The 13,508-nt window shown below is 37.0% G+C and overlaps 1 protein-coding gene across 1 annotated transcript; it reads left to right on the top strand.

Moving 5' to 3' along the window:
• Window positions 1–4,222: 4,222 nt before the first annotated feature.
• Window positions 4,223–7,977, top strand: LOC128545861 (tripartite motif-containing protein 3-like). Its single transcript, XM_053516714.1, has 2 exons — window positions 4,223–4,301; window positions 5,863–7,977. The coding sequence occupies exon 2, from the start codon at window positions 5,865–5,867 to the stop codon at window positions 6,933–6,935; it is 1,071 nt and encodes a 356-aa protein (XP_053372689.1). The 5' UTR covers window positions 4,223–4,301; window positions 5,863–5,864; the 3' UTR covers window positions 6,936–7,977.
• The last annotated feature ends 5,531 nt before the right edge of the window (window positions 7,978–13,508 follow it).

The raw sequence follows: 13,508 nt of genomic DNA, 5'->3' as shown, positions 1-13,508 counted from the left end.
CTTCTTCAGTCCTGTGTCAGTTACAACCCAGCATTTCTTCTTCAGTCATGTGTCAGACTAAACTCATCATTTCTTCTTCAGTCCTGTGTCAGTTACAACCCAGCATTTCTTCTTCAGTCCTGTGTCAGTTGCAACCCAGCATTTCTTCTTCAGTCCTGTGTCAGTTACAACCCAGCATTTCTTCTTCAGTCCTGTGTCAGATTAAACTCATCATTTCTTCTTCAATCCTGTTTCAGTTACAGCCCAGCATTTCTTCTTCAGCGCTGTGTCAGTTACAACCCAGCATTTCTTCTTCATTCCCGTGTCAGTTACAACCCAGCATTTCTTCTTCAGTCCTGTGTCAGTTACAACGCAGCATTTCTTCTTCAGTCCTGTGTCAGATTAAACTCATCATTTCTTCTTCAGTCCTGTGTCAGTTACAACCCAGCATTTCTTCTTCAGTCCTGTGTCAGTTACAACCCAACATTTTTTCTTCAGTCCTGTGTCAGTTACAACCCAGCATTTCTTACTCAGTCCTGTGACAGATTAAACTCATCATTTCTTCTTCAGTCATGTGTCAGTTACAACCCAGCATTTCTTCTTCAGTCCTGTGTCAGTTACAACCCAGCATTTCTTCTTCAGTCCTGTGTCAGATTAAACTCATCATTTCTTCTTCATTCCTGTGTCAGTTACAACCCAGTCCTGTGTCAGTTGCAACCTAGTCCTATGTCAGTTGCAATCCAGCATTTTTTCTTCAGTCCTGTGTCAGATTAAACTCATCATTTCTTCTTCATTCCTGTGTCAGTTGCAACCCAGCATTTCTTCTTCAGTCCTATGTCAGTTGCAACCCAGTCCTGTGTCAGTTACAACCCAGCATTTCTTCTTCAGTCCTGTGTCAGTTGCAACCCAGCATATCTTCTTCAGTCATGTGTCAGTTACAACCCAGCATTTCTTCTTTAGTCCTGTGTCAGTTGCAACCCAGTATTTCTTCTTCATTCCTGTGTCAGTTACACCCAGCATATCTTCTTCATTCCTGTGTCAGTTACAACCCAGCATTTCTTCTTCAATCCTGTGACAGATTAAACTCATCATTTCTTCTTCAGCCCTATTCCAGCTGTTTAAACCAATCATTTGTTCTTCAGCGCTGTGTCAGTTAAAATCCATCATTTCTTCTGCAACCCTGAGTCAATTCTTCTTCAGCGCTGTGTCAATAACAACCCATAATTTCTTCTTCAGCCATATGCCATTTGCAACCCATCATTTCTTCTTCAGCCCTGTTTGAATTTAAACCCATCATTTCTTCTTCATATTGTCATGATATGATCATGGCATTAACTGTCATATCTAAACATTACTGTGTTTATGACAGACTAACTTTATTGAATGTCAATGCAGGTTTGCGTTCTAATCCTAATTGTTAAATATACTTACTTAGTATACTGTTTTAAAAGGATTAATCAATTCAACCAGCCATTGACAACACCTGTCACTAATTTCCAGAGGATCGGTATCCGAGATGTGCTGCAAGACTTCTATGTCTGCAGATGAGACAGCTTAAGAGCTATGGTCAGCAAACAGACGAGCTACACACAAAAGATTGTCAGTAATATCATTCCTACAGATTAAAAAGAATAACTGTCCAGGAACCGAGCGTTGGAGGATACCGGTAGATACAGTTTTAATATCAAAGACGATGTGAGAAGATAATATTTTGTCCACTGCAAAAGATTCCCAATTATTCCGTTTTGCTTTAGTTTGAAAATTGGACCTTTTTGCCATACTCGATAAAATGCTTTCGATATGTCGCACAAAACTATACATGTTATCGAAAAACAGGCAAATTTGTTGGTAGATATCTAACAATTGACACACAGTAGATTGGCCTTGTAAGAAAGGCAAAGGTAAAAATTATTTACACTCGATTTGTGAAACAATGAAAAGAAACCCTATAGAGCTTTAGAGCGACCCTATTTAAAGAACGGGTAAAGCCAATTATACCTCATCCCAGTAATTTGCTGGTACCCATTTGCAGCTAGGTCGACTGAGGAAATCGTGATAAAGTGCCTTTCCCAAAGACACATCGCAATGGGAGTAGCTAGGAATCGGACCCGGGGCCTTCACTTCCGTAGGAAAGCGACTTAGCCCTCCCGACCATTACTTTGAATATATCATGAATGTTGTAAGATGTTTAAAAATAATCTTTCCATAACTTTCCTAAACAACTAATAAAAAATAGGCATGTGATTGGAGATTGTATTTCTACAACCATTTTTAATTACGGAATGACTTTAGGTGAATGTTCATATCCGATATTCACCTTCAGTTAATGATCCATACAAATGGGATTTCTACACGACGACGTGTCATTCAAATTAACACTGACAATCGCAAATAATGAAAAGAATGAACTTTCAAATCAGTTTTCAGAAAAGCGACAGATCACTCACAAACAAAATTTAAATGGCGCATATATTAGAAATTGATTGAAGATAAAAAAATGTATGTAGTTTATAGTTTTGTTTCGTGAATCTCGATGATGATTTGTATTGTACAATATGTTACTTTACTGTGAGCGGTTCAAAATCAAACACATTCTACAAATCCGACGATTTTCGTTGAACCCACAATTTCTCCTCAGGAGTCTTACCCCGCCCCAAATGGAATAAGAGGTCTGCTGGACAATTGTCCCATCAATGGAAAACACTTGCCTCCCTCCCCCAGCCCCCACTCCCAAATGAACGTTTGTCCCCGTGCTTAATTCTGAAGCGAACATTTGCCCTTAATATGTTCGTCCCCAGCTGATTGTTGAGGAACTTTGTTATCGTATAATTATATAGCAAATAATTGCCAAAATAACCAGTTTGTGTATTAAAAACCTTGTACCAATTAAAAAACAATTATGTTGTTATGAGCACTTGAATGACTTTTATTTAATTAAGAAATCAATTTCGGTTGTCGACCTTTCATTACATACGAGGGAAGGTTGGACTTAGACGAATCAACCTTTGAAGTCGGAATAGAGTAATCGTTAAAATAGGTTTGTTCTTTTTATTATCAGAAATAAAATGTGAAAGATTGTCGTTTTCATTTACTTATATTTCGAGGGGAGGTTCATGATTTTCGCGACTTTTTGCCTAAGCACACGACGTATTGCAAAATCGTACTACGGTTGTCATTTTGTCTTACTGCCACAACTTGACAAAATACAGTTCTTTGCCAGATCAATAAATTTATCAGGAAAGGATCTAAATGCTTCATAAATTGTCCCTGAACTTACAAAAGACAAGTATGTCTAATTAACTCATACATTTTTGAAAAGTCTTCTAGTTGATACAGTTCCAAACATGTCTTTTATACGGTACTAAAGAAGATCGACCTTATCAAATGCAAACAAATATGCCTAAATGATCACCAATGTTTGTCGAAATATTAAAATTTCCACGACGTAAACAATCCAGTCGAATAAAGCAAGATGGCTTGAATGCCGTAAGGTTTGCCGGTAATTGTTGCCCCTTAGGCTGCGTTTATGGGTTATCTTTGGTATATTAACATGGAATATTTTAAAATAGTTTACTGTTCGTTTCGAGTTTTAGAAGACACTTAAAACAAAATGGCATAAAATTTAGACCCCCCCCCCCCCAAACTCCCAGGGCTAATAAATTGAATAATGGTGCTTTTAAAACTTCATCTGCAAACTTATTCAGTCAATCACTTTTCAGTACAGGTTTGAAAACATAGATAAATAATCACCTTACACTGTAAAAAAAAAGGTGGTATCGTATAAATTCGGGTTAATATATCAAATATTGTGTACATAAAGCTACAGTCATCCAATAGAATGTTTAGACATTAAACACATTGCCTTGGCCTAATATATATCACAGTCAATTTCTCAGCAGATACATATACTTAAAGTATTTTTCTTTTCTTTTTTAATGCAGATCATCTGCAGTTCCCATCATTGAAATACAAAAAGATACAGTTATTCTGTGGCGCGTCTTTAAATGTTTCGTGTATTCGTCTCTTCGCCCCGGCCCAAACTCGAAGACAAGAAGGCAAGACAATTAGGCAGTTTGTTAACCTTTTAAGGGGCGTAAACACGGAATGGCAGAAACCAGTCCACCATACTCCAAGATAAGAAACTGTATTTGTCAATGAAATCAAAAGGTTATTTAGTGAAGCCCTAGTTATAATCAATATTATAAATATATATCCGTTCATATTCAAACTATCGATTAATGTACATGAACCGATCTGAAAGATTAAACGTGGTTTTATGTCTACCGATATCTTTACAGACCAAACAAGGATTACATATTGAGGTTGGTATATTATTTCTTTCTTGTGCATAAATAAATACAAAAGTAAAAAGTAGACCCTGCTGCTACATGTAATACGATTCGTCTAAATAGCTCATTTTCTGTACTTAAAAATTTAAATATACAATGGACGAAATCTATACAGACATTGGTTACACTGTGAATCTGCACTAATATAAACGATCCGTCATACACGTGCTTTAAACACTACCAATATTACACGTGCATTATGATATGGAACATGCACATTAATTTACAGGGCAGTGCCAGAAATTTTCTCGTTTTGCCCTCTACCAAGATTGTTCAATTTATTCGGATTCGTCAAAAAACATGGCGGAAAGGGGGGCGTGGTCACATTTCCCTATATATGTATAGTAGAAATTGAAAAATTCTTCTTGTGTGGAACTGCTGGCCAAATATTTAGCCCACCTGAGCCAAAGGCTCATGGTGAGCCGTTGTGACCGCTTGATGTCCGTCGTCCGTCTTGCTAACCCTTGTCTGCGAGTTGAACTCGCTCAGTATGAAAAAAACAAAACAAAAAAAAAAAAAAAAAAAAAAAAAAACAAAAAAAAAAAACGCTGGTCCCGTAATAGATCATCTATCTTTCGTAATGATCCTCTCATTGATTAATTTTACAACGCAAACTATGTAATTGTGTCTAGCTATAGGTTTACAAAATTCCTTTATGGCTGTGAATTTTGGGACCTTGTGAACTTTAATGTTTAACTAAAGATTCTAAAGCACATGCTCTTCATTAAGTGTTATGGCCTAAAGATGCCAATGCATATCGAAATAAAACCAAAAATATTGTCGTCTTATTTACACTTACAAAAAACTTTTGGTCTAAACGTATACATGTATATAAAACATAGACGTTTTGAAACAATGCATGTCCTGAACAAATATTTCCCACGCTATTCGAAAGGAACTAAAAAATGCGGACAAACGAACTTAAAACTTTTTTTTTTCATTTGTTTTGCTTAAATTTACTTTTTCATGACTGACAAATATAAATACGCATTTGAATAACAAGGTCCTATGTTTTCCAGAGAGGGCCCCCGTTGCCGAAAGGTTAAGGTCATTGACTCCCAATCACTTGCTCTTCACCGATATTGGTTCAAGCCTCGCTTGGGGCGTTGAATTCTCGAGGAAGCCATCCGTGATGAAATCATGTTCGGAGGGGCACCTGGGGTCTTCCCCCACATTCAAAAGCTGGAAAAACACCATATGACCTATAATTGTGTCGGTGTGACATTAAACCCAACAAAAACAAAACAAAACGCAAATGTTTTCCAGTGCAGAATAGATGATATTTTTTTTAAAAATCTGTAGTTACCCACAAAATAATCAGCCGGACGGCACGTGATTTTTCGCGTATCATTTCGTATCCTGTCAAATGCCCTTGTTATAAGAAATAAGAGAACTTGGAATTTGTCTTGTCTTGTGTCCTTTTCAAATATGCAGAGAAAGTTGTCTTAAATCCGAGCTTTTTTTCTGAGACAACTTTATTGATTTTTTGTCACAGGTTATTTATACATGTACTAGTAACTGTTTTATTTTACAGATATGGCAAAACGATTGGTGAATAACTTGAAAGACGAATACCTTAGTTGCAGCATCTGTTTGGACCAGTATCGCCAACCAAAGACATTACCATGTGACCATATCTTCTGTCAAGAATGTCTCAGCAGTCACGTTGTACAGAACATTCACACGCACAAAACTCACGTGGAAATCTCGTGTCCTTTGTGCAGGAAGAAAACTTCAATAAAATCTAAAGGGAATTTCGATGTGGAAGCATGGGTGAATACTTTGCCAACGGATTCTCTCGTCGGATCGTTAATGAAGACATTAAACATGCACGAAAGAGGCACAAGAAGTCCAGAGGTTCTACCTAAACTGTGCGAATCGCATGGCGGAAAACCATGTGACGCTTATTGTTTTACACATGCGCAGTTGATGTGTTGGGAATGCGCGGCACGTGATCATCGCATTTGCAGCGTTGATTCCGCAGACAAAGCAAAACATTTAGTCCAACCGGAAATAGAATCTATGAAGAAAACCGTGGAGAATCATTTAGCAAGAGCTCGAGAATTGAGCAAAAGCGATGAAACATTCAAAAACAGTAAAGTAAAAGTTTTGAACGACCTTCAAGATTTTGAGAGAAGACTCGATAAGGTTTATACATCTGCTAAACATCAGTTGTGTTTATTAAAATCTGAGGTAGAGAAAGTTACGAAAATGCATCTAGATGAAAGAAAGAACTTTTATGATGCTGTCCAATCACTCCTGGAACTAAAATGTTCCATAGAAATAATGGCGAATGAGTCCGAAGCCACCAAGTTATTTGCTTTGTTAGAAAAAATGAAGAAAGATGTCGAACACGGTGTCGACAAATTTCAAAAAATTGAAAAAGAAAACGAAAGCTGCGGAGAACAGTATATCAAATTCGTTGGTGATGGAACACTGAAAAACTTTTTGGCCATGTACTCTAGTGTAGGGTTCATAGATTCGAACGTTCCCGGTTCATCCTCTTTGTCGTTAGAATCCATGCCAACCCCGAGAGCAGCACCAGTTTCGCTGTCACATATTTTTAAACGGTCAAAATCAGTTGGTTCAACGAAAGCTACCGATTAACATGAACTTCTGTTATAAACTTTAGAAGGCTAAATGTCGTCGTAGATGTTAAAATTAGATGTGTTCTAGAGACCGACTATATATGTTACTTTGTATCTACCGGTATTAACACATGGGTTTACGTAAGATAGTCCTTGCAAGTCAATGGACATTCGCGATTTGTGAAACATGAGCGCTATGACTCACTATATAATCACTTCTGCTAATTTTTTTTTCATGTCTGGGCGAAATATGCTGTGGCAGCCAGCAGGTATTAGAAATTGGCATTTCGACCATATGTTACAGAAGATTATTCTTTGAAATAATTCTCTCTCTGTACTTTTTGTAAACCGGAAAGCATAAAGAGGCTTTTTGAAATCTAGTTGTCTTTCTGTTTCCGACAATCTTACTGTCTTTACCGAGCGTTTTTCCCCCTTTTGTGAAAAAAATATGACGTAAACGTCAGATCTTGGAGCGAACTTGCGTACGTCAAAAATGTCGTATAAGAGTTTAAAATGCGTTTTTATTTTATGTTTTTCGGTGGTTTATCGAAATATAACGGTGAATTATATCCTGATAATCTCACTGGCCACTCAGTGAAAATTATCAAATCTGATACCCGGATTAACGTCAAAAAGTTTACCGAGCGTACTGAAAGCTGGAAACAATATGACGATGACGTCGTTAAAATGACGTCATCTTTGCGATGCTTCCTGATAAAATTTCCCGCAAATTTCGACATTTTATTGAAATAAACACAACAAAAGTAGAGTTTTAGACATAAAATAAACAGAAAAATTGTTGGTATCGATGTAATATCACGGTAATTTCACTCGTGAACACCAAAAGTTGTTATTTTCACGAGTGGCTGCGCCACTCGTGAAAATATCACTTTTGGTGCCCACTCGGTGAAATTATAACGTGATATTACACCGAAACCAACAATTATCCTCTATATCATTGCAATAGTAGATGGTGCAAAAATCATGTTTTTTCTTGATGAAAATCACGGGTTGCAAAAACTAGAGTTACTTTCCTATTTTTTTTTAGTTTGAATTTATTGCATGGCACATGGCAAAATAAATTCGACTGTAATTTTTATAAATAGTTTTAGCCCTTTATATTGTGTTTATGTTGTAACCTTTCCAGCTTTACTGTTGTTACTGGTTGTAACAAGAGCACCGCCTTGCGTGTGCAGAGGCTCATCTGATTTTTTTTTTGTCCCTGTATAATAGAAATATTGTCATACCCATTATTTTCTAAGTCCAAAAGGGGCCATAATTCTTGCAAAATGCAGGATGGAGTTATATATCTTGCTGTACAGAGTCAGCTTTTAATGGTAAACAAGTGTTGCAAGAATAAAAGCAGTAGCTTTGATAGTTTAGGGGAAAAGCTGACCTACACACAAAACTTAACCAAGAAATCTGATATTTTCTAAGTCCAAACGGGGCCATAATTTTTGCAAGAAACAGGATGGAGTTATGTTTTTGCTATAAAGAGTCAGCTATTGATGGTGAACAAGTATTGCAAGTTTCAAAGCGATAGCTTTGATTTTTAGGAGAAAAGCTGACCTAACCAGGCAACGCCAACGCCAACAGCAATGCCATCAAGTGATGACAATAACTTATCTTTTTTTCCTTCAAAAAATCAGATGAGCTGATAATGAATATTCTAACAAGATGATGGCCCTATATCGCTCACCAAAGTTGATCTGGCCTACTGACCTAGTTTTTGACCTCACATGACCCAGTTTCAAATTTATCCTAGAGATCATCAAGAGGTCATTGAGACAAACATTCTGACCAAGTTTCATGAAGATAGGATCATAAATCTGGCCTCAAGAGTGTTAATAAGCTTTTCATGTGATTTGAGCACGTGACCTAGTTTTTGATCCCACATGACCCAGATTTAAACTTGACCTAAAGGTCATCAAGACAAGCATTCTGAGTAATTCTCATGAGTTTCAAACTTAAACTGTGGACTCTAGAGTGTGAACAAGATTTTCCTTTGATTTGGCCTAGTGACCTAGTTTTCCCAGTTTCAAATTTGACCCAGAGATCATCAAGACAGCCATTCTGACCAAGTTTCAAACTTCAACTGTGGACAAGATTTTCCTTTCATTTGGCCTAGTGACCTAGTTTTTGACCACACATGACCCAGTTTCAAACCTGACCTAGAGATCATCAAGATAAATATGCTCTGGTGAGCTAAAAAGATGTTATTTCTTAAACAGATTTAAACAAGTTTGAACCATGTAATCAGTCCACCAAATCATTTACAACTCGCAAATCCTTCATTTATTAACGATTGTTACGACAAGACAAAATTGTTGTTGTTATACTGTTCTGTTATTGAAATGTGCTCATATGTTAATTCATCCCATACACATGGTTATATGGTATAATTTAAGAGTAACAAGTATGCCCATGGGCAGACTGATGAGCCCGCCAGCTGTCAAGTGTAACCTTGACCTTAGGTCTAGGGACCTAGTGTTTGCGCATGACATGGTGAACAATTTCATGCCAAGCTACAACAAAATCCCACCATGCATGAAGAAGAAATGCTCCGGACAAACTTCAATATGACCGTTGACCTCCAAATGTGACCTTGACCTTTGTGATAGGAACATGGGGTTTGCGCATGACACACCTTCTCATTGAGGTAAACATTCATGCCAAATATAAACAAGATTGGTCCATGCATGTCAAAGTCATAGTCCGGACACACATACACCGAACCACAAAAATTTAAGCGGTGAGTATATCAGGCTCACCGCAAGCAGGCTCGACAAAAATCAGTTTCACTGTAAAGGGAAACTGACTTTAAAGGAGCAATAATTTATGTGCTTTCTCTTTCTCTCGGAAGAAGAAAACTAACAATATAGCTATAAGTCATATGAAGACTGCAAAATGTACATGTAAATCTGTGTAAATCCTTGCTTTACTAAACTTAATCGTTTATAAAATATTTGCAGCAATGGTTAGGTAAATAGCAATTCAAACCACGAAAATATCAAACAAAATCTCCACAATTATGCAGTAAAAGGTTCATGTAACATAAACTTTATTTGCTTTATTTCGATCAGTACTAATAGGGCCTACTAAGCATGTTATTGCAAAAGTGTTTACCGTTGACTGAAATCGGGCTTCCGTGACTGATTATTTGAGCAATATTTACGAAACTCTTATAGAAATTATGTGCCCCAGTTGTTACACCGGTATTTCACTTTATCAATGCAATAAAAGTTACATTCCAGTCGTTATGAAATGTGTGCAGGAGCAAACTCGATCACATTGGATAATAGCCTGAATTTGCTTTAGTCACAAAGTAACGGCCCTTGAATTTATTAAAATTTGCCTCATTTCACATTAACGAATTAAGACACCTTGTGTTTTAAACTTTAGCCTGCTGGCGGCAATTGATCCTGCCTTTGTGGCCAGTGAAGACAAAGATCAGCCTGCACATCCATGCAGGCTGATCATGGTCTGCACTGTTTGCTATTCAGTCTGTAATTTTTTTGTGAAAACCCCTTCAAATAGTAAATGGTACTGCCCAAATTGAATGATGGACCAGTCCATTTTAGAAATTTGGCAGGGTAAAGGTTAAGCTGTCTTATGAAACTTCCATGGAATGTGTATGGTTACAAATTCTCAGTCAGTCTGGCTAATGAGTTAGATTTTGTAGGTCAATCCAGGGTTATGCCCTTTGAAGTTATTAAAAGTTTCACCAACGTATTTCCTAGGCAATTTTTCAGAGACTAACATGAAATACAGATGACTTTACATTCTCAGTCTTGTCTGATATAGTGCAACATTCTCATGAAATGTGTATTGGCTTAAAATCTCCAACATGTTGGGTAATGCTTAAGGCTGCTTTCAATAGTCACATCAGAGTAACAGCCCTTGAATTTGTCAAGATTTGCCTCATTTTATATTGTTAATGCCTTTGAGACTTTATTTCTTGAGCCATCCTCATAAAGCGCCAACAGAATGTTTATGGCCAAAAGCTTTTGATTGAATTTGGCAATGGCTTTGACTTTAGACATATAAGAGTTATAGCCTGTGAGAGTTTATGAGTTATCTTCATTAAATTTACACAGAATGTATAAAGCTGCATGATCTCATTCATGTTTGATAAGGTAAGATTACTCTACTAACACTAGAGTCACAGCCGTTTATTTAGTCAAAATGGCAAATTCTTTACATATGGCTATATTCCTTGAGAAATCTTGGAACTTAGTGACCTTGACCTTTGAGATAAGGTACTTTGGCGCAACAAATCATTTCAGTATGGGTAACATTTGTACCAATTTACTGTAATATCTTGATGAAATGGAAGAGTTATAATCCCAGCATAATACAGACCTGGTTAACCATTAACCTCAAAGTGTGACTAATTTGACCTTGGTTTTTTTAGCTACATGTCGCCTCCTTGTGCGGAATTTTTGTAGCTCTACCAAGTAATTTCAACATTCCTTAATGGAATATGGACTGAACATGAAATAGAGTCTGTTATTTTTTTTTTACCTCCAAGTAATCTAGACTTTGGAATAAGCAGTCTTAATCTTGCACATCCCATGTGGAGTTACAAAACACGAAACAGACCCTGTTAACTTTTGACTTCTAAGTGTGAACTTGACCTTGCAGCTGGAGTTTGGGTCTTTCATGTGACATGTCATACCATTAAGGGGAACAACTGTGTCAAATAATTTTAAAATCCCTTGATTAATGGCAGAGTTATGACCAGACACAAAGTGCAAAAACCAAACAGACAAACAGGATATGGCCGGACGGGAGAACAGCTCCTTTCTAGACTGCCTTTCGTTTTTTTGAAAAAAGGTGGGGAACAGCTCCATAAGAAAACCAACATAGTGCATTTATGACCAGCACGGATCCAGACCAGCCTGCGCATCTGCGCAGTCTGGTCAGGATCCATACTGTTCGCCAAAGGTTTCTCTAATTGCAATAGTTTTTGAAAAGCACACAGTATGGATCCTGACCAGACTGCGCGGATGCAAGGGCTGGTCTGGATCCATGCTGGTTGCAAATGCATTATGTTGGATTTCTCATGGTGTGGCTCAAAATCTTGTCTTCTTGCACCCTTGCAAACATCTTAAAACAAGAAATTTGATCTTTCAAATGTGTCAAAACAAGAAATTTGATCTTTCATATCAGTATCAATATGTCCCAATGTTACAATTACACCATGATGACCTTGGATCGCTTACTAGAGTAATATGAGCTACATGTTTCAAATGTCAAACTGATGCTTAAATATTAAGGATGTTGGTCAGTCTGTCACATTCATGGTCACTGAAAGTCAGTTTTAAGATCAGTGTGTAAATCTGTATATGTCATCCAAATTTCAAGGCTGTATCTTAAAAAAAACCAAAAAAAACAAGAAAGTAGGTCAGTAGGTCAAGGTCACAGTCAAGTGACCCCTAATTACCTAAGGTCATCAGGTAATTATAATTAAACATGTTTTTTACCGGAATACAACGACTTAAGCAATTTTTGTAGAGGGTCACCTAGAGATCATTTCTACAAAATAGATATTTTTGAAATCCTGCCAACAGTTTCAGAGAAGACAATTTTTAAAGATTTTTCTTTCAGTTGACGTGGCAACAGGTTCTGGGTGGATTTTAATTCTTTGGGAAATTTTGAAAGTGGGCCACCCAAGGATCATTCCTGCGAAGTTTGGTGTAAATCTGCTCAGTAGTTCTGAAGAAGAAGATCTTTTTACAAATTGTTGATGGATGCTTGAAGGACGACGAACAACAGACATCAAGCAGTCACAAAAGGTGAGCTAATAAGCGAGTCTAAACCGAATCATGGTCAATCAGTAAATTAGAGAAGTGAATAATTTGGTCCAGCTCGACCTTTCAGCTAAGGACTTACTTCGCATCAACATTGGAAAGTTTGTTACAAAGCATTAATCAAAATGTGACCCTAAAAAACTTTGATGGTGACACAATAATCATATCAATAATAATTACTGTGCTTTGCAAAAAACAACATTTGAAATGCCTCTATAGAACATTTTATTCAATTTACTACACAATTACCTTTGTGACAGGTGAAAATCACAGAAAAGTTAACAAACAACAAAAACAAGTGCAAATAAAATACAAATTTGAGATATGAAACTGTAAAAATGCCACTAAAAGCAGATTATAAAACCATTACCGATGTTGGTGTACCATCTTCTTGGCCCATTCTTCAACATTTTAATCCTTATCATGTTGGGCACAATTCTGCATTTGTGACCATCATAGATCTTGATCAGCGGGACAACTTCATTATAGAAATTTAAAACTTGTTTTTAGACTGAACAACAAATATTCAATTTGCCATCACTTTGTTGACCTTTACCCTGCTAAATTTCTAACATGGACTGGTCCACGGCAATACCATTTATCATTCAAAGGGGTGTTTATTGAAAATTTACAGACTGAACTGCGAACAGAGCACACTATGATAAGCCTGCAGGGATGAGCAGGCCAATCTTGGTCTGCACTGGCTGTAAAGGCAGAATCACTTGCTGCCATCACTTTGATAATACCAAATAAATACAGGTGAAATTTTGCTAAGCAGT

Source organism: Mercenaria mercenaria, chromosome 10 (assembly GCF_021730395.1).
Source record: "Mercenaria mercenaria strain notata chromosome 10, MADL_Memer_1, whole genome shotgun sequence".
Lineage (NCBI taxonomy): Eukaryota > Metazoa > Mollusca > Bivalvia > Venerida > Veneridae > Mercenaria > Mercenaria mercenaria.
The sequence above is the reverse complement of the archived record's forward strand: the minus strand, read 5'-3'. Positions and strand labels throughout refer to the sequence as shown.

What these genes read in the sequence shown, in the direction of transcription:
- LOC128545861 (XM_053516714.1), top strand. Translation starts at nt 5,865, where the DNA reads ATGGCAAAACGATTGGTGAATAACTTGAAAGACGAATACCTTAGTTGC.